Source organism: Aquarana catesbeiana, linkage group LG07, assembly GCF_042186555.1.
Source record: "Aquarana catesbeiana isolate 2022-GZ linkage group LG07, ASM4218655v1, whole genome shotgun sequence".
In the NCBI taxonomy this organism is placed as follows: domain Eukaryota; kingdom Metazoa; phylum Chordata; class Amphibia; order Anura; family Ranidae; genus Aquarana; species Aquarana catesbeiana.
The window spans coordinates 270,219,946-270,246,579 of NC_133330.1; the positions used below are offsets into that span (position 1 = coordinate 270,219,946).

Sequence of the window (26,634 nt, forward strand, 5' to 3'; positions counted from 1 at the left end):
TGCACAGTGGCAGCATTTGATGGGCACAGTGGGAGCATTTGATGAGCACAATGGCAGCAATTGATGGGCACGGTGGCAGCATTTGATGGCACAGTGAGAGCATTTGATGGCACAGTGGGGGCATTTGATGGCACAGTGGGGGCATTTGATGGCACAGTGGGCGCATTTGATGGGCACAGTGGGCGCATTTGATGGGCACAGTGGGCGCATTTGATGGGCACAGTGGCAGCATTAAATGGCACAGTGGAGTGGTGGCATTTGATGGGCACAGTGGTGGCATTTGATGGGCACAGTGAGGCTGCAATTGATGGGTTTTTTTTTTCAGAATTTGTTCAGTTTGTTTGCGCCCCCCAAAAAAATTTTGAGCACCAGCCGCCACTGATCCATTCCCATCAAGCTGCAAAAGTTTTCAGCCTCACAAAGTTTTACAGGCTGACCGCAGCAGGGCCAGATGGTGTAGCTGTGCCTTTCTCCTGCACCAAAACATCAGGATTTTATGTACCAAACACCTAGTGTACATGAAACATTAAAATGAACCTTTCCCCTCCATAAGCAGACTCAGTGTTGTGTTCTAATCTACTCCACCAGCTGTTTCAAATATACGAATTTTCCCATCGCATGTAGACTACACAGACCAAACAACTCTGTCACTGATATACTAGTTTTGACTTTTTGTTAAGTCATCAGCTTAGCCCTCCTCTCCATTTCTAGTCACTCCCCCAGCTGCTAATGTATGCAAAGTACAGTGACACATAACTGTCAAAAAAAGACTCAAGTGTCTTTCACATACAGACTGTGATTTTAGAGCCTGCCGTTACCCATCTCTATGCTATAAAAGGCAAAACCTGAATTTTGGTTGATTGCTCCAGAAAACTCCTCTTTACATTGCTTCTTTCAAATGAACATTTTTAATTTTTTTGCCATTGATTTAAAAAAAAATTAATTTTCATTTTCAGGTCACATTTGAATGTGGCAAAAATGGCAGCGGAGGTTAACCCAAGACAATGTATCCCTGCTGGAGAAGAGAAACCGAGTGTGGTGATCAAACCCTCAAGGAAAGTCAGAGCTGCAGGTGGTGGTAGGACCAGAAGTACTGAACAGTTGGATAAGCCAGTAAAGCATGAAGAAGAATATGGGGCGAGGACTTCTGTGTTACAAAGCAAGGTGAAGGCCCTGAAGGAAAAGAACATGAAGGAGAGAAAGGAGACCAGAATTTTGAAAGATGAAGGTGGAGAAATAGACAAGGAAGATGCTCTCATGTCTCCTCAACTTCGAACCTACCTGACGGAGGAGTTATTAGACTGCACTAAGCAAGGCGGGTATTCTGGTGCTCACCAAGGGAGCTGGGGATGTGATGAGCTGTGGGGGACATACAGCTCAGATGGGTCCTCAGACGTTCACAGCAATGGCTGCAAAATAGTAAACTCATCAAACCACAGTCAAAACCCAGGGAACAACTCTTCACTCGGTCTTCAGGAGCGGCTCCAGCCTTCATCTAATGATCTGGGTGTGCCAGAGAACACCACAGCACGGGATTCGGTCTCTCTGACCCTGGCTGAAAAAGTAGAGAGAAACAGACAGGAGCTGAGGAGTAAATTTGGAAAAGCAAGCAACCATGGTGGAGAGATCACTCACAGTCAAGGGAAAACCAGCAAAAGCCGTGAGTATAATTTTAAGTGGAGCTAGTGGGGTATAAGATATGGAACAGTGAACGCCATTCTTATATAACTGTACTTCTTTCATTGCAGGGATAATCACGGCTGATGTAGATGGAGACTTGGGGTTGGAAATACCTGTGATTGAAGACTGTGGGTAAGAGTAAAGCCAACACTAATTCATTGTATTCCAAAAGTTGAACTCTGGGAAGTTACAAAGCCAGCAGCATTATAACTAAACTTGACTCTGTGTCAGCCTCTTGCACTCCCTTGTACAATGGCATTCAGACTGAGAGAGGGAGGGGCGGCACTGGGAGCCAATCATAATTGCCACGAGGAACATGCTGATAGGCTAAGTGAGCAGAGGGATGACTATTTTTGCTGCTGCTCTTTCGTTGTTTAAGCAACACACTGGGAGTGCAGAGAGATTACCATGGTGTTCTTTAACTACTTTCAAGCCATGCCATTTCTAATATTTCTCTCCTACATGTAAAAATCAACATTCTTTTTGCTTGAAAATCACGTGTTATTTGCACAACGATTTTTCAAACGTATTTTTTTTTACATATACTTTAATGAATTTTAATGCAAAAAACACAATAAATAACCCATTTTTTTGTAAAGTATAAAAGATGATGTTATATAGATACCTAACATGTCATGCTTAAAAATTGTACACGTTCGTGGAATAGTGACAAGCGCTGATACCTAAAAATCTCCATATGCAACGCTTTAAATTTTTTGCAGGTTACCAGTTTGGAATTACAGAGGAGGTCTAGAGCAAGAATTATTGTTCTCACTAACGTTTCCGGTGATACCTCACGTGTGGTGCGAACACCATTTATATAAGTGTTCACAACCTACATATGCGTTTTACGTCCCGTCCCATCGCCTGTAAAAGTAATCTAGTGACTAGTTAGCTGTTAGGATGGCTTTTACATAAGAGGGAATCGCTGGCCTCTGCTCTATCTTGCCAGACACCACCAGCCACATCTCCAGCCACATCAATTTGACTCCAACCATAAGGCACCTCCAGATATCTGGCTGATGGATACAACCATCTTTAAACCTTGATGTTCTGGATGGTTTAATAACTTTTAATATACACTCTCTATCAACCGGAACTGCATAAAGGGGAAATTATTCTGCCTCTCCTCTATAGCTATGGTCTATATAGAGTTATACCACTAAGTTATATAATAAGACCATCTCATCTCACAATATATAGACCCTTGGCTGATGTCATTCACGTTCTCTGTTACTTGTACGCTGCTCTGACGGACATAGCTTTCTTTTCATTTTTGAATTATGTTCTTTGTCTTTTATGGGTGGAGCATCAGCATTTGGGATATAAGCTACAGATCTGGAACCCGCAAGCCCTCTGTCCCTGAAGATGATCTGCATTTTGTTTTTTGAAACGCGTTGAACTGTCTGACAAAGCTCTGGGCTTTTCCTTGCAGCTGGTTTCCATTTCTGCTACCAATATTTGTGTTTGTTGCATATAGCCCCATGTTCATGTTGCTATATATTATCAATGTGTAATAGATTTTGAATATTTTTTTTACCATCAAACTGTTTGTGGCCCGGTTTAAAGTCCCAATCTGAGGAATTCATGTTTTGACTCTATGTATCAGGGATGTGGTCCACAATCAGTTTAAGCAATTAGCTGCGGTAGAGGGTCTCTTTAAAAAAAAACTTCAAACACGGTCCTTTCATCACAGCACATCTTCGGTTTCATTCGGGCCACCAGGCCTTGCATCTCTTTGTTTTCTTGCTTGCATTTTGGACGCATACCTGCTTTATTAGAGGAACTTCATTATTATATTCCCAAACTGGATCTCTTTTAGAGACTGCTGCCATTTTGCTCCTCAAGGGAGGCATAAAGCACTATGTGCAGAAAGATCACAAGGTTTATATGCTGCTTAGAAGGTATCAGTTTCATTTTTACTGAAACTGATACCTGGTACAGATGCATTTCTATTCAAACAGTCAGCACTCAGCTTGCAGAGCTTGGGTTCATTTAATGAGTTTACTAAAAATGGAAATATTGCAGAATATACAGTCTAATGCTACATAACTAAGCTCCATTTCATGCTGAATAAACTAAATCATTAGTGTATCTTAAATATAAAACTATTTTTGGATCGATTTTTACTCCAAAAGATTATTGTAAAAATAAATTTCATAAAAAATCAAAAAATAAGATTTTTTTTAATCATTGATTTTTATCAACACTGCTTCATGTCGACTGTACGCAAATATGCAGCCTCGGCTTGAAGGGGTTGTACCAGGGTGATGCCTGCATCTTAACCAATGCAGCTAAGAAGGCACTCAGCTGTTATCCCAAGCAGCGCCACCTTCCGTGGCCCGCCCGGGCTCTCCCGTCCCACTGAGAGGCCCGAGCGACCAGCCGGCACGTCCGCCGACTGGCTGGAGACCTGAACGAAGCTGGGATCGTCTTCGATCAGGTCTCAGATCTAGTAACCCATAAGCGATGCCATGACATCACTTCCAGTTTACAAAAGACTTAAAGGCTCCAAATTTTTCAATATTACAGCATTCAAAACAGCCAAACTTGGCGTTTTGAATACTTTCAAGTGCAAAGGAGGGATTTGGGGTTTTATAGACCCCAGATCCCTCAATAAAGAGTACCTGTCACTGCCTATTACTGTCACAAAGGGAGGTTTACATTCCTTGTGACAGCAATAAAAGTGATCAGAACATTTCTTCCCAAAGGGACAGTGTAAAAAAAATAAAAATAAAATAAATAAAAGAAGTGAACTCATACGTAAGTCGTGACTGCAAATGTAAACAGTATTAAACCACACATGAGGTATCGCCGCGATAATTCTACCGCAAGACCTCCTCTGTAACTCTAAACTGGTGACCTGTAGAAAATTTTAAAGTGTCGCTTATGGTACCGTACTTTGTCACCATTCCATGGGAGGCTGTGTAATGCAAAGGGGTCTAGAGGTACTGGGGCTGTGTAATGTAAAGGGGGCCGGAGATGCGGGGGCTGTGTAATGTTATCTTCATTTATTAGCAGGTAAATGCGGCCCTCCATGCATTCACATACATTGAATTCGGCCCTTAAGGTTGCTGACCCCTGCTTTACAGGAACAAAGCATGGTGGAATGTGAATGTATTCCAGATCTGTACTTAGTTTTTTTTTGTTTTTTTTCCTTGACATATATTTTATTTGTAAGGCTAGCCATAGACGGAGTGAATTTCTTTCTATCTGCAGTGGTGACAGTGGAATCCCTCCCGCCGAGCCATTGTGTTCTCCCAGTGTGGTGGTGGTGGGGGGGGGGGTCCCCGCCGGGAAAACACAGAGATTGTTGCTAGCGATGATCTCATGTGAAATCCTGCAGGCTTGGGTACATTCAGCCTTCCCATACACAGTTCCAATCTCGCTCGGTTCCTGCTGAACTGGCTGAGATTCGAACCATCTATGGCCGGATTACATGGCAACCACCTAGTTGTACTGTTGAGTGGCAAGGCTGTGTAAATATCAGTACTAATTGGACAGGCATACAAATCCTTTAGAACAGTGGTCATCAACCCTGTCTTCAGGGCCCACTAACAGGCCAGGTTTGCAAGATAACTGAAATACATCACAGGTGGTATCATTTGCTGCTCAGTGATTGCAGTTTTCTAGTCTGCATCTCCCCAAGGTAATACAGAAAACCTGACCTGTTAGTGGGCCCTGAGGACAGGGTTGATGACCACTGCTTTAGAAGGTAAAAGAGCTACATTAAAATATATGTATTTAAATTGTGTGTTTAGCTGTTTGCCTGGAGTTTATCTTTAAGGTCAATTCTCCTGGACTCTTATTCTTTCCTTACTTTACTGCTTAGTGAGTCACTGAGTATCTCATGTACACATGCTTATTCCTGATCAATGACTCACCAATCAGTGAAGAAAGGATGGCAGCCATAGAGCTTTCATGTTAAAAGACAGCAATGGCATCCGTTAGATGTCTGGAATCTAATTTCTGTGGGTAGCATTAAGATATTTTAGAATAATGATTATTGCCCACAGCAACCAATCAAATGTCTACAATTAAAGGGAAGCTATAATGGTAATTTTTAAAAGTCTTTAAGTTTATAGGTTTTTGAGCTTAATTTTCTATATCTTTACTTTATTTATATGATATATTTATCTATTTTTACAAATATAATTGAATACAATGCAGAGAGTGTACCTATAACCCTGGATTTGTAGGGAATAAAGTAGACGTCTTCAAAACAGAAGGCGCAACAGTAGCCATTTGCTTTCAGACTTTCTCTCTCTAATTGAAGGGAGGGAGGTGGATGAGCCACTCTTCTAACTTATTCAGTTGTCTATATTTATTTGAATTTGGGTTATTGAGCTCTTAAAGTGGTTGTAAACTCTGTTACACCACTTTTACCTACAGATAAGCCTTTAACAAGGCTTACCTGTAGGTACCGTGAATATCTCTTAAACTTGCACAGTTTAGGGGATATTCAGTATGTGCGCTGCTGCCGATGTCATCGGCACATGCGCACTGAAGAAACGGCTTGTGGTGCTGTTTTTTCACGACTCGTGCCGTGACGCTGGAGTGACATCATCATGGCTCTGGCCAATCACAGCGCCGGAGCCGCGAACCTGGAAGTAACTCCAGTGGAAGATGTCAGCCCTGTACTCATAGTGCCGACGCTGGGCATCGTTCTGAGGTATTTCATAATGAGCTAGTATGCGATGCTTTGTCTTGCAGGGTTTGTGTTTTTTGGGGGTTTATTTCCAAGGTTTACAACATCTTTAAATAGACTTTTTTTGGCAGAGCTGGTAGAGATAGCCTAGTAAGCAGCTGCAAATTCTATCTGCTGGCAGCAAATGTAAATATGAAATATTCCTATTCATAATGCCATGTTTAGTAACTGACCAAAAGACATTTTAATTTTTGTTGCCTTTGAACATAATATGCAATATAATGTATATAAACATGATACATTGCTAAGCTAAACTTAAAGTGGAAGTTTAGTCAATACCTATTCTCAGCCACAATCTAAGCATAATCTATCTAGTCCTGTAAATAAATTGCTATACAGTACTTACTGTTCTGCAGCCGCTCCAGTCCGTCCTCCAGCAGTGGAAGCTGTGACGTCACCCATAGACTTACTATGGGGCTTCTGTTGGCTGCCTCTCCTGCATGCGCCTCCACACTTAAGCTGCCGCTGACAGCTCAGCATGGGACAGGACCGGAGTGTCTGTAGAAAAGGGAAGTATAGCAATTTTTTTTTCTTTACAGTGCTAAATAGATTAGGCTTAGAATGTGGGAGAGGGTAGGTATAGAGCATGGGTGCTCAACCTGCGGCCCAGCAGCTGTTGCGGAATTCCCATCCTGCCTCTGCCTTTGGGAGTCATGCTTGTAATTGTCAGCCTTGCAAAGCTTAATGGGACTTGTAGTTTCGCAACAGCTGGAGGTCCACAGGTTAATAGGAAAAAATGCCCTGGTGATTGTACGGGTGAAGAAGGAACTGTATAAGCAAAATTCCGAAACATGTTGGGTATTCTGATGGTCATGCTTGATTGTGTTCTCTCACCTTAGAGTCCTCTCTGTCATGCTTCAGGAGATTAACTGTATGACTTGTTCAATATATTCAAGTATTTTATGTATTTTGAATAAAATTGATTTTTCATTACTTTCATAGTTGCTTTATATGCATCAACCCTCACCCGTACAATCCCCAGGGCATTTTTTCCTATTTCCCTTGATTATTTGGGATGAGGTGTGGGGTTATATATTTTTGTTTGGTAGGTTTTTGATTATAATTTTCTGAGGTCCACAGGTTGAGCACCCATGGTTTAGAGTTAGGTTCTGGCTAAACTTCCACCTTAAAAAGATGAACAACTAAATATACAGATGAATTACATACAGTGCATTGAAAAAGTATTCATACCCCCTGGTTACAACCAAGAACATAAATGTATTTTATTGGGGTTTTATCTGATAGACCAACACAAAGTGGCATCATAATTGTGAAGTGGAAGGAAAATTAAAAATGGTTTTTAAAAATTTTTTTACAAATAAATATGCGACATGTCAAATGGTCCGAATTGGTGCAGCGCCAACTTTGCGGCGCCCCACTGATTCCCAAAAGTAGTTCCTGCACTACTTTTGGCGACTTCGGGTGCGATTTCAATAGACATCTGTGCATGAACCCGCACAGATGTCTGTCAAATCGCCCCTGAAGTTGGACTGCATTGCCGGGTTGAATTTGTGCTGAACTCGCACGATTTCTAACCTGCAGCCATGTGAACCTAGGCTTTAAGGGAGTGCTCCTAATCTCTGCTTGTTACCTGTATAGAAGACACCTGGGAGCCAGAAATCTTGCTGACTGATAGGGGATCAAATACTTATTTCACTCATTAAAATGCAAATCAATTTATAACCTTTTGAAATGTGTTTTTCTGGATATTTTTGTTTTTTTTCTGTCTCTCACTGTAAAAAAAAAAAAACCTACCCTTAAAATTATAGACTGATCATTTCTTTGTCAGTGGGCAAATGTAAAAATCAGCAGGAGATCGAATACTTTTTTCCCTCACTGTATCAGCATGTTCCTTGGCACTACAGCACAACATATTGGACCTTGCGCTGTTTTTCCCTCTCACAGGCTGAGCTCTGCTGTATGGGTGGGGGGCTGCAAGAGGATGATACCAAGTCAAATTCAGGCATTCGTACTGTTTGCATTTAAAAAGAAATGCAATAATGTATTAATGAATACAGAGCTGCATTAATTGTGTCTTTTATAGCTCCCTAAAGTTCAGCTTTAATGAAGTCTAGTCTGCTCTGATAAAGGACACACTTGTGTGTTCTGCAGGTTTACACATGAGGCTTATTGTGCTGTCATGGAGGATGATTCTGGTAGTGCAGCTGTTGTTGAAATGGAATTTGTAGCAATACTTAGTCACTGGCTGCCAGAACACAAGGGGAGATCCAATTCAGCAACAGCTGAGCATCGAATGGTTGCTTAATCTTAGACAGATGCATTTCTACTGTATAAAGAAGTGATCTCCATGAGCTCCCTCTTTTCTCTCTTCTTCTCAGTATAGGTGGTAGAATGGAAAACTCCCGGGCACATCTTGGTATTTGTGTGTGCTTACTGTAAGCTTGTAGAATTTCATTTGTCAATCTCTCCTCTGCACTTCACATTAGTGCAATGCCAGAAGTGACAACCGCCTTTAATCTTTAAGCCTAAACCATATGTCATGTATCAATGTCTGCCTGTCGCTGATGTCCTCGTCTAATCATGCCCTAAAATGGGTTATGTCCTAATTTTACCTCTTGGTACATTTTTGTGTGTGATTGTTTTTTTCTTCTTTTTTATACCCAGGTCCATTAGGGGGCACTGTAAGCGTTGGCCTCTCTTCTCGCCCTATATTTTTCTACAGTCTGACGTTGCTTGTAGCACTCAGGGAAGTGGCGTCATTATTAAATCTCTTCTAATCCTCTCCCAGGGAGCTCAGCGCCCGTCACGAACAAGCCAAGCAGCTGCTACAAAGAGCACGGATGAAAGCGAAGGGGGCCAGTCCCTTGCGAGCATCCCACTGTGTCCTTGCACATCCACACTCGCAGCCCACTCTTCGCCGGTAAGCTGGGATAAGGGGGGGGACAGAAAGCCTGAATGAGGAGAGTAAAATGTATGGAGGAGTGAGACTAGGCAGAAAAACAGGGGGATTTACGGGGATTAAAAGATTCCATAGAAAATCAGAAGTCATAATGTATCTAAACGGAGAAAAGGGATCTCACGGGGACATGATGGTGTCACTGGAGTCGTTTTCTTTGTTTAAATGTTATTTGTATAGTTCATATAAAGTTGTACTGTTGTCTTGACTCTGCTATAGCTTCCTAGGCACTTCCCACCCTCCCAAAAGGGCTTATTGCTTTATAACCATCTTCAATAAATAATGTCACATGGTACTGAGAAAATCTATAGGCTGCCATTTCTGACCCCTCTATTTTAAAATGCTAGTTCCATACCTCTTATGGTGGTCAAAAGACTTCAATATTTTCTGACTCTCAGAACAAGTAGGTAGATCGGAAGCTCTGATTTTGGCTTTTCTCTGGTTTCACTAGCTGCATTCTTCCCTTTGGTCAGTGGCTCAAACTTTTGAACCCAGAGACAGACAGGCAACTAGCATTTTCACAAGATGGTTGATCAGTGATGCTAGCCTCCAGATGTTTTTCGAGACATGTGTTCATTGAAAGGCGTCTTGGCCGTCAAGTTTATTAAGCTGCTTCTCTTTCCTCTGTTGGCATTGACTCTATACACGAATTTATCAGCTGCTTCTTTTTCCTCTGTTGGCATTGACTCTATACACGAATTTATCAGCTGCTTCTTTTTCCTCTGTTGGCATTGACTCTATACATTAATTTCTAGTTCCTCCTTCATAGGGGAATGCAGCACGAAGGGTGAGACTTTTTGCGTGTTATGAATAGAGAGAGATAAGGGGCCAGGAAACAATTTAACTTAACCTGTTGGTTAGCTGACTGATCTCTTAGACCACATGTGCATGACTCCATTCATCACGATTTTAGGAACTACACAACTAGATATAAGATATCGCAAGATTTCAGCACAGACACAGGAATTGTACCTTAGAACAGAACCCCATGCTGAGTTGTATTTAATGGTGCAGCTTCCAGGGTTGTCATTTTAAACCTGACTTTGTTATTTTGTGTGTCACTGACCTGGAACAAGCAGTGAAGAATGAATAATCTGAACTCCCATCATGCATATTTGCTCCAATATGCAGCCTTAAAAGCCACAATGCTTGAACCTTTTTAAGTACTATTGTAAAAATTGTAGGGGTTGCTGTTGCTGCCCTGCTTCTAAAAATACTAGTTGCTTGGTTGTCTGGATATAGTACTTCTGAGTCACAGATTGGGAAGAATGCAACAGATATGCCTTTTCCAGGTGAGTGACCCAGCCTGCCTATAGACTGATCGAAATTCTGCCGGTTCGGCAGGAACTGGACAAAATTTGATACGTCTTTGGTCAGGCTGGTTGTACTCAATTCATCGATTGACTTCAGTAGAACCAGCCTATCAGACTTTTTTCATGCAATTGCTGCCGGTGGTGATCATTGTATTCTAATTGCTGGGTAACCTTCCACTGTCAGAATACAATAGCGCAGCAGGAGGGATTCCACCATCAACACTGACTCTGTTAATGGTGGATTCGAGCAAATTTCGGGCGGCACAGTGGTGTAGTGGGTAGCACTCTCACCTAGCAGTAAGAAGGGTCCCTGGTTCGAATCCCGACCACGACACTACCTGCCTGGAGTTTGCATGTTCTCCCTGTGTCTGCGTGGGTTTCCTCCGGGTACTCCGGTTTCCTCCCACACTCCAAAGACATGCTGGTAGGTTAATTGTATCCTGTCTAAATTGGCCCTAGTATAGGTATGAATGTGAGTTAGGGACCTTAGATTGTAAGCTCCTTGAGGGTATAGGGACTGATGTGAATGTATAATATATATATGTAAAGAGCTGCGTAAATTGACGGCGCTATATAAGTACTTGAAATAAATTTTCTTTCCTTCAAACTGGTTGTATAATGTATGGCTTGCTTTAGTAAGCAATGATTCCAAAGTACCAGCATGACAACCAGGCATCTTCAGAAGGAAAGTTTAGTTATGACTGCAAATACTCCTAATAAAGGTTTCCTTTTAAAACACCATCCACAGTGGCAGATACCATATGATTTATAAGGCCAAAAGTTCTTTTTTACATCAGCTTATCACACCCATTGGAGCTTGTTGGACATTCTATTCCAAAGCCACGGGCATCAATATGGATTTGGCCTACCCTTTGTTGCTATAACACCTTCCCTTCTTCTGGGAATCCAATAAGCCTGTGTGGCAGTGCTGGACAAGTGTTTGGTTGGATGTCGAATGAAGGAAAATGTGGTCAATGTGTCCTCCAGAGCATTCCCTGGCTGATGGGGGTATGGCAACAGTGTGTGACTGTTATGGGGTCTCTGGCTGTTGCCTCTCTAGAAGCCACTGAGAGGTGCTCCAGGGGAAGATTTTGAGTAGGTTTAGAGGTGCGCCAGGTGTAGAGGTATATCACAACAGAGTTTGGATTTCAAGAAGTTTATTGATAAACTTGGTTCACAGATTAAAAGCCAAAGCATTTCGGGGGAATTTCGGGAGGGATCCACTTAGGGTGATAGCCTTTTTCGTACTGTCAGATCATATCGATTTGGTTTGGTCCTGACCCGCATTGACCACATCAACCTAAACAGCCCTGATGAAGGGGCAGACAATTCCCCCTCTCTACACTTGCCGCACCTCTAAACTTGCTCAAAGCCTTCTTCTGGACGGGCTTTCTGCCAGATTTTGGAACGTGTCTGTAGGAATTTGTGCCCATCTATCCAAAAACAAATTGTGAGGTCAGGTACTGATGTTGGATAAGAAAACTTGTTCTGCAATTGGCAAATGACCAGTTCATCCCAAAGGTGCTCAGTACAGTTGAGATCAGGGATCTGTGTAGGCCATTTCAGTCCTCCACACTAAACCCATCAAACCATTTCTTTATAGAGCTGGCTTGAACACAGGGCACAAAGGAAGGGGTTTTCTTCAAACTGTTACCACAAGGTTGGAATCGCACGATTGTCTAAATGTCTTTTGTATTGTATGCTTTATGCTTCACTTGGAAACACCTAAACTCTATAATTTCCAGGGGTATCCACATACTTTTAGTTATATTGCTAGTTGTAATGGTCAAGTGTCCACAAAGCTTTTGCCCTTAAGCTGGCCACATACTGATCAAAATTCAGCCAATTCAGCAAGGACTGGCCAAATTTTGATTAGTGTGCGGCCATCCCCCCTCAACAGAAGTCGAATGTTTGATTGGCAAAGGGAAATGTGGGAGCATTTCCTCAATCAGAGGCTGCAGCCAATCAATGTATTCCAGGCCTTCACAAATTTGATTTGAATCTAGGAGCCAGCTAAATAAGTTAGGAGCCAGTTTTTTTAACTAACAAAGCTTACAGGTAGAACATGTAACATGTTCCCGAAGGTGAACTTATCCTTTAACCCTTTCACAGCCAGAGCCATTTTTGGCACGTGTTTAAAAAATTATTTTAGGCCTGAAGATTATATAGAACCCCCAAACATTTTACATTTTCTGAAAGCAGGCACTCTAGAGAATAAAATGGTGGTAGTTCCAATTTTTTATGTTACACGATATTACCGCAGTAAAAAACTCATTAAAAGTTAATTTTAAGGGGCACAAATATGTGATCAATTACCCATTTTTTTTTTTTGTAAAATATAAAAGGCGAGGTTGCACTGAGTAAATAGATACCCAAAATGTCAAACCTTAAATTTGCGTGTGCCGTGAAATGGCAACAAACTTTAGTACCCTATATTTTCTAAAAGCCTCCTATAGGTCATCGGTTTAGGGTTAGGAAGGAGGTCTGGTGCTAGATTTATTGCTGTCATTCCGGCATACGCAGCGATATGAAACGAGTATAGCAATCAAGTTTTCAGGAGTAGGTGCCCTGCTGTGTGTATTTACCTTTGTACGTGCGTATATGTGGGGGTGGGGGGCCTCAATTATTTGTGGGAGGGATTTGGGTGTAACTTTAATTTTTTACAATAAAATTTAAATTTTTTTTTACCTTTTTTTACATCACCCTGCTCGCGTGGGGCGTGTAGAGCATTTGGGAGTCGGCCCAGGCTCCAGGACGAAATTTCTTGTCATAATGGCAACCTGGCGCCTGGGATTTGCCAAGCCCTGGTGTATTCTGTCCCAGCTGGGGGAATTCCTCCATCTACCTTTTTGTGTGCATTTGTTGTTTATGGCCAGATTAAGTGTATCTATTCTTGCAGGTTTACGTTAATTCACTGCTGTCTCTTAAAATCATATCCATATCCTGGGCCTTGAGTTGGAGGACTGGAGTTGTGTAATCCTGCTTTTGATCCTACAAGGAAAGAATGTCATTGATGGGAGTATTTGTAATTTAAGTCATGCTGAAAGCAAGTTGTAGCATGTATGGTGGGATATAAGATGGGCTGCATTCATTTATAAGAACTCATTGTTGGAAGAGTTTGTATATTTTTTGATTGCATTGTCTGCATACAGGACACAAACAAAAGAATATTTCTGCCTGTGAGATCCTTACATGGCTCATCTCCTCTGGTATTGTTCCTACAAAAGGTGACGCTAATGACACATGTATGCAGACTGTAAATTGCCCAGTAATTGTTTCCTTGTTCTCCTCCTCTGAGATATCAAAGAGAAGTACGGTGCTGACAGATATATAGAGTAGCTTCCTTTGTATTCTGGGTAATAAATGTTTGTTTATACAAAGGCTTAAGCCTGGTGCTCACTATAAATATGTTTTCGTTCAACCCAGCGGGCTAAATGAAAAAAAAAAACTGACAGATCGCTGTACTACTGCAAGCGATGTTGGTACAGTGATCTCCCCACCTCTGCTATTATGTTCTGACAGTAGGACTGCCCCCTCGCCAGAACACACTGGTCAGCGCTCGCAGCCATTGGTTTCCAGTACTGGTGGTATTCCCGCATGCCTGATCGACAGAAGATAGTCGTGAGACCTACTTCTGTCAGACAGAGAGCTGTATACATGGCCCGAAAAGTCAGCCGGTTCCTGCTGAACCAATGGTTTTCGGAGGATTTTCAGCCCATGTGTACCTGACATAAGGGTTTTAGCAAAATTACACAAATAAAATGGCATTTTTTGATGTTGCCTTAAGCTGACCAAAGATGACAACCACTTTAAATTGTGTTACAGTAATCTTATTGTTTACAGTGGCAAGAAAACGTATGTGAATCTCTTGGAGTTAACTGGTTTTCGGCAATGTGACCTGATCCTCTAAGGCCGGGTTCACACTGGTACTACACAACTGTTGCTACTTTGCCCTGTGATATTGGTCCTACTTTCATCTGACTTGAATGAACAAGATACGGTTTTTTTTCAACTGAGATAGTCCAAATTGTCCTTTGACCAATCAAAACAATCCCAGTGTGACATAAATTTCTTTTCCTGCTGCTGTAATCACCATGTCGGATGCCACAAGTCGGATGGTTAGGACGTGGATCTGGCTTCAATGTTATTGAATGGGCTGAAACCGGACCAAGTTGGAATAAAGTGCGGGAACCTTTTCTAAAGTAGGACCGACTTGTGTCGGACCAGTTAAGACGGCTCTTATAGGGAACCATTAATTTGTACAGGTCATGCAACGTGCTCCCAAAGTTGGAGCATATGTCACACCAGTGTGAACCGGGCCTAAATCACAACAATAGAAAAACATAATGTGCTCATAACACACAAACAATTCTAATTTCTCATGTCTTTATTGAACACACCCATTGAACATTCACCATTCTGGAGGAAAAAGTAGGTGAACCCTTAATAGCTGGTCAAACCTCCTTTGGCAGCAATGACTTCAAGCAAGTGTTTTTAGTAGCTGTGGATCAGACCTGCACAACACTCAGGAATTTTTGCCATTCCTCTTTACAAAACTGCTTCAGCTCAGACACATTTGTAGGCTAAAGCTGTAGCGCTATTAAAAAAGGTGATAATAAACAAACAAAAAATTCATATGAAGTGAATTAAATAATAAAACGATGCCAAGTTAATCATAACAAAGTTCATCAATGGAGGAATTCGATGAGATGAAGAAGGAAAGAACCGTCACCAACATCCGATATAACTGACTCTTACCGTCAGTGTATGGGTTGTACTTAGTAAATATATTGGTAGGTTGCATCCACGGTTCCTCTTGTTCATCAAGAACTCCACTAAATTGTAAGAGATCCTCCTTCCACTGACCAACCAGGAAGTAAGCAGGCTTAATCTCAAAAAACTTTGGCTAGAAGGTGTACTCCAAAGGTATAGCATGGTGGTCATATATGTAAGGAAATGAAAGAAATACTCTCATTGCGCAGACATCCAAAATAGAACAGATTTAATCCTTACAAGTTAAAAATAAAAACTCACATGTAATGAATGTGGTACAGGCAGAAACAGGAAAGCGACCAGCGCTTCCTACCAACAAAATGGTGGCCACTCCTCTGTCCTCTCAATACATTAATCGTCCCTTACTCCACCCGACATTGTGTCACAAAGGTGCATCTTCAGGGGCATGGTCGTTTGTGACGAAATGTCGGGTGGAGTAAGGGACGAGTGACGTATTTTGGATGTCTGCGCAATGAGAGTATTTCTTTAATTTCCTTTGTAGCATGTCTTGTGTCATTCCACAGCATCTCTATGGGGTTAAGGTCTGGGCTCTGACTGGGCCACTCCAAAAGGTTTTTTTTTTTCTTTTTCTGAAGTCAGTCTGGAGTGGATTTACTTTGATGTTCAGGGTCATTGTCATGCTGCATCGCCCAACTTCTACTAAGCTTAAGCTGGTGGACAGCCACCCTGACATTATCCTATAGGATATTTTTATAAACTTGGGAATTAATTTTCCCCTCTATGATGGCTAATGGTCCAGACCCTGAAGCAGCAAGGCAAGCCCAAACCATAATGTTCCCGCAACCATGCTTCACCATACGTAGTGCTGAGCATTTTTCTCGAACAATATAAGTTTTGTTTCATCAGTCCACAAAACATTTTCCCAGTAGTGTTGTGGTTTGCCAAGGTGCTCTTTGGCAAACTTAAGGCGGACAGCAATGTTTTTTTTTTTTTTCGTGGAGAGCAGCTGCCATGGAAGTCATCTTGGCTGGATGCCAACTTCTAAGAGTAGCCACTGCACTAAATCATCTCCATTTATTGTCGACTGATGGATGCCTTAATCCCTGTACACATGGGCCGAATGTTGGGAGGCAATGGCCAGTTAAAAAAAAAAAAAGGGGGGCAACATTTGGTCTGTGTGTGTATGACGTTCTGTCTGGCAGCCGGCCGACACCCGATCAGCGCTCTCAGCCAATGGCAGAGAGCCCTGATTGGAGTGTGCTGGCAGCGGGGCCGCCCCCTGTCAGAACACAACAGCTCAGCAGGGGAGATCGCTGAACTAACCTCGCAAGATTAGTACAGCGGCTCTGATCGGAGCTGTCAATTTTTTTCATGCAACCGGCTGGGTTGCACGAAAAAAAAAACTGTACTTTATACCCAGCTTTAATGTTTCTCCAGCACTGTAAATGATTAATGGGTGTGTTCAAAAAAGACACAATTAATTAGAATTGTTTGTGTTATCAGGGTAAGCACATTGTGTTTAATGTTGTGACTAAAGCTGGGTACACACTAGTTTTTTTTATTGCAATTCGCTGGGTTGCATGAAAAAAAGCTGACAGGAAACACTGTACCAACCATGTGGGGTTAGTCCAGCGATCTCCCCCATTGAGCTGTTGTGTTCTGAAGGGGATGGGCCCCCCCCACCAGAACACTCCGATCACCGCTCTCTGCCATTGACTGAGAGTGCTGATCAGGAGTTGGTCACCTGCTGGTTTTCCAGCTTGCACGTCAAATGGCTGGCTTCTGTCGGGCGGACCGCCATACACATGGGCAGAATGTTGTCCATTTTTTGCACTGGCAAATGTCTCCCGGCATTCTGCCCATGTGTACGGGGCTTTAGGCTGGCCATAGATTGTTCGATTCTTGAACCATTCGAACCATGTCTGGGCAGGCTGAATGTACCAATTTAATTGATCGATCAACTTGGGTACAACCAGCCTGCCGAATTTTGCATACGATTATCGCTAGTGGCTGGTATAGCTGCTAGCAATAATCGCTGTCTTCTGCCGGCGAGGATCAGTCCACTCAAAACACGTATTTGGTTTTACTTTACAAGGCAAATATGCTTGGATCCAACCACCCCCCCCCAATCTTTTATTTCTCTGCAAGTACAGTACAAATATTCATTATACCAAAAATGCACTCAGCTCCTAATTTTCTGTTGTGGGCTGCAATTACAAGAAATACTGTCAGCCCTGTCCAGTTTTCTTTTGTTAAGCTGCCCATACATTAATCATGAGTTCATGACCAGATTCCCCCATCCATAAATTCGATGTGGATGAGGGAATCACTCCCGTTTTGCTATTGTGTTCTGACAGCAGGGGGAGACTTCCCCGTCATCAGGATACACTGATCAATGCTGCCGGCTATAGCCAGCAGCACTGATCATTCGGGAAAAACTAGACATGCTGGTTGTACAGAAGCTGATTGGCAGTTCAACTTCTGTACAACTGGCCTGCCCATATATGAATTGTAATTCGACCATTCATCCTCCCTAATTCTCCTGTTTTCATTATCACAAAAGGTGAAAGTTACCAGAACAGGAATATTAGAGAAATCTTCCAAAGGGGACAGCTGTTCCAGTAACCCTGGTGATAACCAGGAAAACCCTCAGTTTGGATGGATTTCCTCTCACTTCCTGTTTTGGTTATTGGAGGAAGTGAAGAGAAACCTTCCCAAGGGGACACAGATGGCAAATAAAAACTGAAAGGGGTTATAACCCTCCCTTGCTCAAAAAAAACCTCCCTTACTCAAAAAAACAGGCTATAAACTGGAGCTCCTCTTTATAGAAGGTTTTGATGCTATTATTTTATAACTTTACAGCAACTGTAATCCAAGTTTTCTTCCTTATTTTTCATATTTTATTCTTATAGGGGCCCCAACATCTCAGGTGCTGTGACAGACGGAGGATCCCTAAGTGACAGCTCCAGCAGTGAGTATTCTACTTGGCAAAAAGGTTTTCGAGGGAGTTCACCCTCTCATGTACGCTTCCAGGATGAGTCTGAGCGGGAGGCTGAAGAAAGATACAGGGAACGACAACAGGTTCCACAGAAGGTCTCTACTCCACCACCCAAGAGACAGCCAAATGGTCCTATTTCCTGGACAGAACAGCTGTCACCTTCAGGGAATGGACAGTGTGGAACATGTAGCTCTTATGTCAAAGGAGCAGGTGCCAGTCCAGCTGCCACACATGGTACAAACCTACGCAATGTCCATTTGGGCTCTAAAATGACTCAGGATGGCTCTGTGAGCTGCTCTCTGGGGGTCAAACCTTCTCCCCACTGGATTTTGCCTTCTCAACCATGGCGAATGTATACCGAGTTGATCCGTGAGACGCACATTGGCAGTGACTCTACTCCTGATTCTTCTGGAGATGATGATGGTAATCGAAGCCACAATAAGAAAAGTCGTGACTGGGGAATGCACAGACACTGTAGAAATAACTTAGCCAATGTTACTCCTGAACAAGGAGCCAAGGTACACCGTTTAAATTCTGAGAGCGAAATACGAGTGGGAAGATCACTCATCGATCAAAATAATGGAAATGGAATTGGTACTTCAAGCAATGTTTTAAAAAATAGGGGGAAAAATAAGTCAAACCACTTAGAACCTGTAGGCAAAACATCAGAAACAAGTCAGGAGATGGGCACTGCTGCAAGAAGTTATTGTGTGGACTCAGTGAGGACCGGCTTAAGGAAGAATCCACAAAATACAGAAGCAAAATGCACACAAAGACACAGAAATTCAGCTCTAGAATTTGAGACTAAACAGAATACATCCATCCAAGAAACTGGAATTGGGGCTATTGTGCTAAATATTGACACTAAAGATGGAAATTCTAAAATGCATTTGACAGACTGTAGAACTCCAGTTACTCCAGTGATTCAGTGCATGTCACAATCTTCCCCTTTTACATCTGGCCATGTGCCTGTCCCACCTTCTGGGAAAGCTCCCATAATGATGGCATCAAGAAACAGACTTTCCCTACGGCCAGGAGGCATCAGTCAGCAGCCACACAACTCACAGGAAGGCGACATAGTGCAAGCCCTCCATGAGAAAAGGGAACCTCTATCCAAACCAGTGCCAAACAGCAAGAAAACCACTCAAGAAGCCCTTGGGGCTTCAGATGGTCACCAACTTTCTACTCAAGGAATAACATCAAAAAATTATAGTTCTAGAGAACGGACTCAGAAATTGAAGAAACATGCAGAAAACAAAAGGGCAAAAGAAGTCAAGGAAAATGGGGACGTCGTAAAACACCGGGAACCCGACAGACCCTACACCAGCAGTAGACAAAAAGACTATGATAGACATCTGTCGTTCAAAGACCAAAGAGACAAAGACCATGGTTCGGCAAACCTATCTAAGGAACAGGAGAAGAGTGAAACACATAATTCTAAAAGGGAAGAAAAGTGCACTGAAAATTCAGGAATAAACGGGCAGCTAACTTGCAGCAACACAAATACAGGTTAGAAAATCCTTTATTGGTGGCCATACCCTTTGAGATTTGCGTCTAAAGCGGAGTTCCACCCAAAAATGGAAATTCCGCGTTAAGTGATGGTGACCCCTGACATGCCACATTTGGCATGTAATTTTTTTGAAAGGGGAGCGGATACCCTCTTTTTAAATGCATCCAGCTCCCACGTCCTCCCAGGGCTCCGCGGTGCTGGAAGGAAGTTTAGCTCTCCCCCTCCCTCCCTTTAATCTTCTGGGACACGTCACAGGTCCCAGAAGATTGAAGGGAGGGGGAGAGGTGAACTTCCTTCTGGCGCTATGTAGCCCCGGGAAGACGTGGGAGCTGGATGCCTCTAAAAAGAGGCCTGGCCATTCACAGCACGCAGCACGGCTCGCGCATGAGCAGTGCATGCGCGGCTGTGAATCCACAGCTGGGCACCCACAGTAAGAATGCTGGTGCTGTGGAGAGGAGGGGGAAAGGAGTGGGGCTTCATACGCCCGCATCGCTGGACCATGGGAAAGGTGAGTGTCTGCTTATTAAAAGTCAGCAGCTACACTTTTTGTAGCTGCTGACTTTTATTTTTATTTTTTTTGGCGGAGCTCCGCTTATAAACTAGTTATAAACGATCATAAGTAATCGATTCATCATTGATTAAAGAAGTGAGGGAATGCAAAAAAAAAAAACCAAACATACCTCCATGCTGCAGCATAGGTCTGATGCTGCAGCTGTCCCTTGCCGGCTCTAAGCCCAAGAACTGAGCGATCACATGACCGCTGATCGCTCAGTTTTTAGACAGCTATGAACAAAGGGAGGTGACTGTCAGTTACTGCTTTCTGCTCTGCCCCTCCAGCTCCTACTAGAGTGTTTGGCTATGGAGGGGGCGGGAGTGGCTGGCTCAGGATTTCAGAGGTGTGCTGAGAGGCCGAGGCAGCTTCCATTCATGCATATGCGTGGATCCCCACATTATTGTTAGGATGCTTCCAGAGCCTGACAGCAGGCTTTAGCCTTCTGTTGGTTGAGTCTGAGTCACAGGAGAGTACAAGTAAGTGCACCCCTGTGACCCAGAAGAGATGTATGCCCAAAAAAGCTTTGGCCATATGTCTCTTTTAGAGTATTGACACTATAGGGAGAATTTACAGAGACTGGAGCAGCCAGAATCTGTAGCAGCTGTGCGTGGCAACCAATCAGCTTCTAGCTTTTTTTTCCAAAGATTAACTGAACAAACTGTAGTCAGAAGCTGATTGATTATTATGCATGTCTACTCCAGTGTTAGTAAATTCCCCCAACCCACTGTATTATTCTGATTGACCTGAAAGATCTATCAAATATATGTTCTATTAGTCATAGATCTAAACAATCTATTAAAAAAAATCATTTAATTGATCTGTATTATGATTGGTTCTCTGACACACAGAGAGATAGTTGTTCAAGTGGTCAAAAGCGCTCAAAAAAATTCCACCATACACGATCAACTTGGCAGATTCGTATTTGAGCAAGAGTAAATCAATTAAATGGAAGGTCTCTGGTTCCTCATTTATATTCAGTTGAATCAGTCTTGTTGCACTGAATGATCAGTTGAATATCCATATCACTAGTGTGTGGCCACCACAAGGCTGGTCATAGAAACCTTACTGATATCAACAGATGGTGAGAAACCTGCACGTTCCTCCTGAATTCCTGAACTGCCAGGACTCACTGTGGCCTTATCACTAGATAATCAACAGATGCATGCAGAGAATATATGCCCTTGTCACTGTAGAAAGGGACAGCCAGACTTACAAGCATTTCACAACATGTCAGAAATTCTCAATGGGGTTGATTTACTAAATGCAGAAAGACTGTGCACTATGCAAGTGCAGTTGCACCCATTTTCCTTAGTAAATGTAATGTGGTAAAGCTTCACCTTGTATACTCACTCAGGTGCAAGGAAGGAGTGGGGGAATGCTTGCACATGATTGGATGATGGAAACCGGCAGAGCTTTACCACATTTTCTAAGCTCAGGGGAAAAGGAGTGCAATAGTCTATCTGCCTTTATTAACTCCACCCCAGTGTGTGTTAGTGAAAACTTCCAATGTCAGGAATTTTCATTATCACTATTAACGGCATTGTAAACAGGTTGTCACAAACAATGCTCAGATTGGTGGCTTGCCATGCTAAAAGTACCTACAGGGTCACATCAGTGTGTATGTAATAATTTTGGAGATAAAGCTTTCTGGCATTCATACGTAAAATATTTACTTTTCAGGATATGTTGGTAGATTATGAAGCTTATCTTCAATGCTGACCACACATATGGCAATGTAGCTGCTTTTAACCTGCTTTCTATGGCAAAAACAACCAAATGGAACAGCATAACCAGCTTCCAACACACGAGCGGAATGTCCGACAGAAAAAGTCAGACGGAAGCTTTTCATTGTCTGTTCCGATCGTGTGTATGCTTCATCTGACTTTTTTTTTCAAAAATTCTGACGGACCTAGAAATGGAACATGTTCTAAATATTTCCGACGGAACCAGTTCCTATTGGGAAAACTGCTCGTCTGTATGCTTTTCCGACGGACCAAAAACGACGCATGCTCTGAAGCAAGTACGAGATGGAAGCTATTGGCTACTGGCTACTGGCTATTGCACTTCCTTTTTCTAGTCCCGTCGTACGTGGTGTACGTCACCGCGTTCTGGACGGTCGGACATTGGTTTGACCGTGTGTAGGCAAGACCGCTTGAATGGAATTCCGTCGGAGTTCCGTCAGAGAAACCTTCGGAGTTTATTCCATCGCAAAACCGGTCGTGTGTACGCGGCATAAGAGCTATTGGTGGAATTTTTCCTTAGTCCATTTGGTTGTTTCTGGAATTGAAAGCAAGTTAACTTGCCTTCAATCTGCTTCCTGTGGCCAACGAAATTCTGTTTCATTAAAGGGATTGTCCAAGAATTATAAAAAAAAAAAATCTTAAAAATCTTCCCACCCATGAAAAAAAAAAGTGTCCAAAAAGTAAGGATCTCTGGTTAAATTGAAATAAATCTTTGACACAGATTCCCTACGGGACTTGACCAGTCCATCCTGTTATTGAAAAGCCAAAATGAAGGAGTAAACCAGGCATTAGCCACTTGGGTTCACCAAGGGAAACATCAGTGGCTCCATTCAGTGCTGCCTACAATAGCATATTCTCATTTCATTTTCCCAAAGTCACACAACTTCTTTGGAGAGCATATATCCTTAGCATTTCTTTTAATACATCCCTGGTATTATAAGACTCTGTTGCCTTACCCTTCCACCTTCCTCCAGACACTGCAAAATAATGGAGATCCTTTGAACTCTCATGAACCAGCTTCAAGTTTGCAGGCTCCTAGAATGCCTTCCTTCTGATGGAGTAAATTTGAGATTATCGATATTGCATTTCTTTGGATATTGTATGGTTCTATTGTGTTAATTTTTTGGTGCCGTGTATCAGGAACTCCTTGTCTACATATACTGTGGATCAGGTATGTACTGTATGTACAGGGTATAAATGTGAAACTGATTATTTTTTTACCTACATTTGACTTTATTTTTAAAGGATCTGGCCAATGTTCCCGTGAAAACAGCTTTCACTGCCAAACAAGTGACTTGGGAATTTCAACCAAGGACCGGTACCCGGAGCTACCAGATGAGGGGTGAGTGAATGCTACAGACATAGATAGGTACATAGGTAGCCTTAAAGGGTACCTACACTGAGAAAAACCTGAGACTTCTTCTTCAGAAACTAATCATTAGCTTACTGGCATATTGACTATTTGTCTTTAATATATTATGTGTGGATGACTCAGAACATGTTCAAATCAAGAGGTGTGACTTTACCTGCTGCATGCTTTTTTCCAGGTCATTAAAACATCAAGAGAGTCTGATAAATAGCATGTTCAAAGGGAATTTAACAAAGATAGTTTTTTTGAGTACAGCTTTCCTTTACGGTATAACTAATGGCAAAACTTTTTTTTTTAGTTTTGGATAGATTGGAGAGGGATTAGAACCCATGTCAGATTTGTTCTGCTCTCTGTGTCCACATGGGGGAAACTCACCCTCTCTATTTGTCCGGGAAATCATCATCAGCAATAGTGAAAGAAAATCCTAAATTCTGAGTGGTTGCCAGAACAGTAATAGAGGAAAAATGAGAACAATAGTTCTGTTGATCCTGGTGACTACCAGAGATTTCCTTCAATTTGTAGTTGTTTCCTTTAACTTTCTGCTGTAGCTATGTGGCAGAAAGTGAAGGGAAATTTCTCCATGAGACACAGAGGGAAAAAAATACTCCACAGGGGTTTTTACCCTGGACACCAGAATTGCAATATAGACAAAATATTCTTCCGGGAACCTGAATTCCAGGAATTTGGCCACTTTGTAAAAATGCAGGCACACTATCAGTTAAAGCGTTTGTAAAGGTGTTTTTTTTTTTTTTTTAAAATAACAAACATGTTATACTTACCTTCACTGTGCAGCTCGTTCTGCACAGAGTGGCCCCGAACCTCGTCTTCTGGGGTCCCTCGGCGGCTGTTTCAGCTCCTCCCCGCAAGCATTCACCACCTTAATGCGAGCTCCCTCGCACGGTGGTGAGTGCTTGCGGGCGCGCTCCCGTGATACAGCCGGCGGCTATAGCCGCTCGCTGTATCACTCGGCCCCGCCCCCCGGCGCGCCGCGTCATCGGATGTGATTGACAGCAGCGCGAGCCAATGGCTGCGCTGCTTTCAATCCATCCACTGCAGCCAATCAGCGGCCAGGGTGAGCGGAGGAACAGATGTCGGGAACGCGAAGCTGACTTTCGAGGCGTCAGGTAAGTAAAACGGGGGGGCTGGGGGCGGCGGTTCTGTCAGAAGTTTTTTCACCTTAATGCATAGAATGCATTAAGGTGAAAAAATTTTTACCTTTACAACCCCTTTAAGTCCAAGGAGGTGCATAACATCTCCTGAACTTATCTCTGTTAATTATATCTGACGGGTTTATGGCTCTCAGGGCTGTGAGAGAGGAGAAAACGGCACACAGAGCAGCAATGCCTGCCTCTCCTCTCTGCTACCCATTCAGGGAAGCCTTTGTATTTTGTGAATGAGTTCACATACTACAAAGGCTTCTGTGATTGGGCAGGAAGAGGGGATGGGCAGGCATAGCAGCTGCTCGACTCTAATGTTGAAAATGCTTAGACCTTGTCAGATGTAAATAATAGAGATAAGCCCAGAAGATGTCATGTAGCCCCTTGGACTTAATGTGCTTTCACTTTTTAAAAAAGAGCTGAATTTCTGGAACTCAGCTTTATTGAACATAAAACCAGAATCAAAAATGTATTACATTTTACCTTACCATTTTTTAAGTTCTTGTAGACATGAGATAATTTTTTTAGGGATGACTGATTTTCTCTTGCTTTGGATACCAGCTAATCATTCTTGGAGGTTTTGATTGTCTAGGCTGGATCTGTCACAGAATTAAAGCAGAAATAAACTCTTATCTTCTTTTTTTTTAAATTAAATGGGCCCCCAGGAACTTTGTGCCGAAATGTGCTAGCACCACATTGCACACTATGGCAGACTTACCTGTCAAACTGTGCTCTGCTGTCACAGGTGCTTCCATCTTTTCCCATTCTTTCTGGGTTCTGTCTGTTCAGCCGCTTGAATGGCCAGACCACGATGTCACTGCCACACATGTGCACGAAAGCCACTTCTTACATAGTTACTTAGTTAAAGACATCAGTCCATCTAGTTCAATCTGTGTGGGTGTGTGACCTCTGGGTATGGCAAAGAGGGGTGCCATAAATGTGCACTGAGCTGTGCATGTGTGGCTTAGTGTACATTACTGCTGACAGGTAAAGAAAAACATTTATGGCCAATAGGGTCTCTTCTGTTACCCTGACTGCCAGCGTCTTCAGTTTTGTGGGAGATCAATTCCACTTTAAAGTGATATTAAACCCAAAATTAACCATTTCAGTAATGGGCACTTTCCTGCCCGGGACAATTTTTTTGGTGCTGTTACACTTTGAATGACAATAATGCAGTCATGCAACACTAAACCCAAACTCAATTTTCATCATTTTGTTCACACAACTAGAGATTTATTTTGGTGGTATTTAATCAGCACAGTTTTTTTTATTTGTTGCTAAATAAATTTTAAAAAATATTGAAATTTTTTTTTAAAAAAGTTTTTCTTCGTTTCTGTTTTAAAATTTTCAAATAATTGTTCTTCATAAATTTAGCCCAAATGTATTCTGCTACATTTAAAAAAATAGCCCAAATCAGTGTATATTACTTAGTCTGTAGGAAAGTTATATAGTCCACAAACAATTATTATTATTATTTAAGGTACTTATATAACGCCGTCAATTTACGCAGCACTTTACATATACATTGTACATTCACATTGGTCCCTACCCTCAAGGAGCTTACAATCCAAGGTCCCTAACTCACATTCATATACTAGGGCCAATTTAGACAGGAGCCAATTAACCTACCAGCATGTCTTTGGAGTGTGGGAGGAAACCGGAGGAAACCCACGCAGGCACAGGGAGAACATGCAAACTCCAGGCAGGTGGTGTCGTAGTTGGGATTCGAACCAGCAACCCTTTTTACTGCTAGGCTAGCTGCTAGTGCTACCCACTACACCACTGTGCCGCCCTTATAGTGTGTGTGTGTATATATATATATATATATATATATATATATATATATATATATATGAAAATTGATCAATCCTGATGTACTAATGGCCCGAAAATGCCAGGACAGTACAAATTCTGCCCAAATTACCCCTTTTTTGGAAAGTAGACAGTCCAAGG

The 26,634-nt window shown here is 42.4% G+C and overlaps 1 protein-coding gene across 2 annotated transcripts in view; it reads left to right on the plus strand.

The window, feature by feature from the left end:
• The window catches only part of KIAA1614 (KIAA1614 ortholog), a 62,259-nt gene that overhangs the window by 14,900 nt on the left and 20,725 nt on the right, over window positions 1-26,634 (plus strand). For both annotated transcript variants that reach the window (XM_073593338.1, XM_073593339.1), the window contains 5 exons: window positions 957-1,660; window positions 1,749-1,812; window positions 9,138-9,269; window positions 18,265-19,859; window positions 23,401-23,497. In XM_073593338.1, the coding sequence (XP_073449439.1) occupies window positions 957-1,660; window positions 1,749-1,812; window positions 9,138-9,269; window positions 18,265-19,859; window positions 23,401-23,497 (2,592 nt within the window). The remainder of the gene's footprint in view (window positions 1-956; window positions 1,661-1,748; window positions 1,813-9,137; window positions 9,270-18,264; window positions 19,860-23,400; window positions 23,498-26,634) is intronic.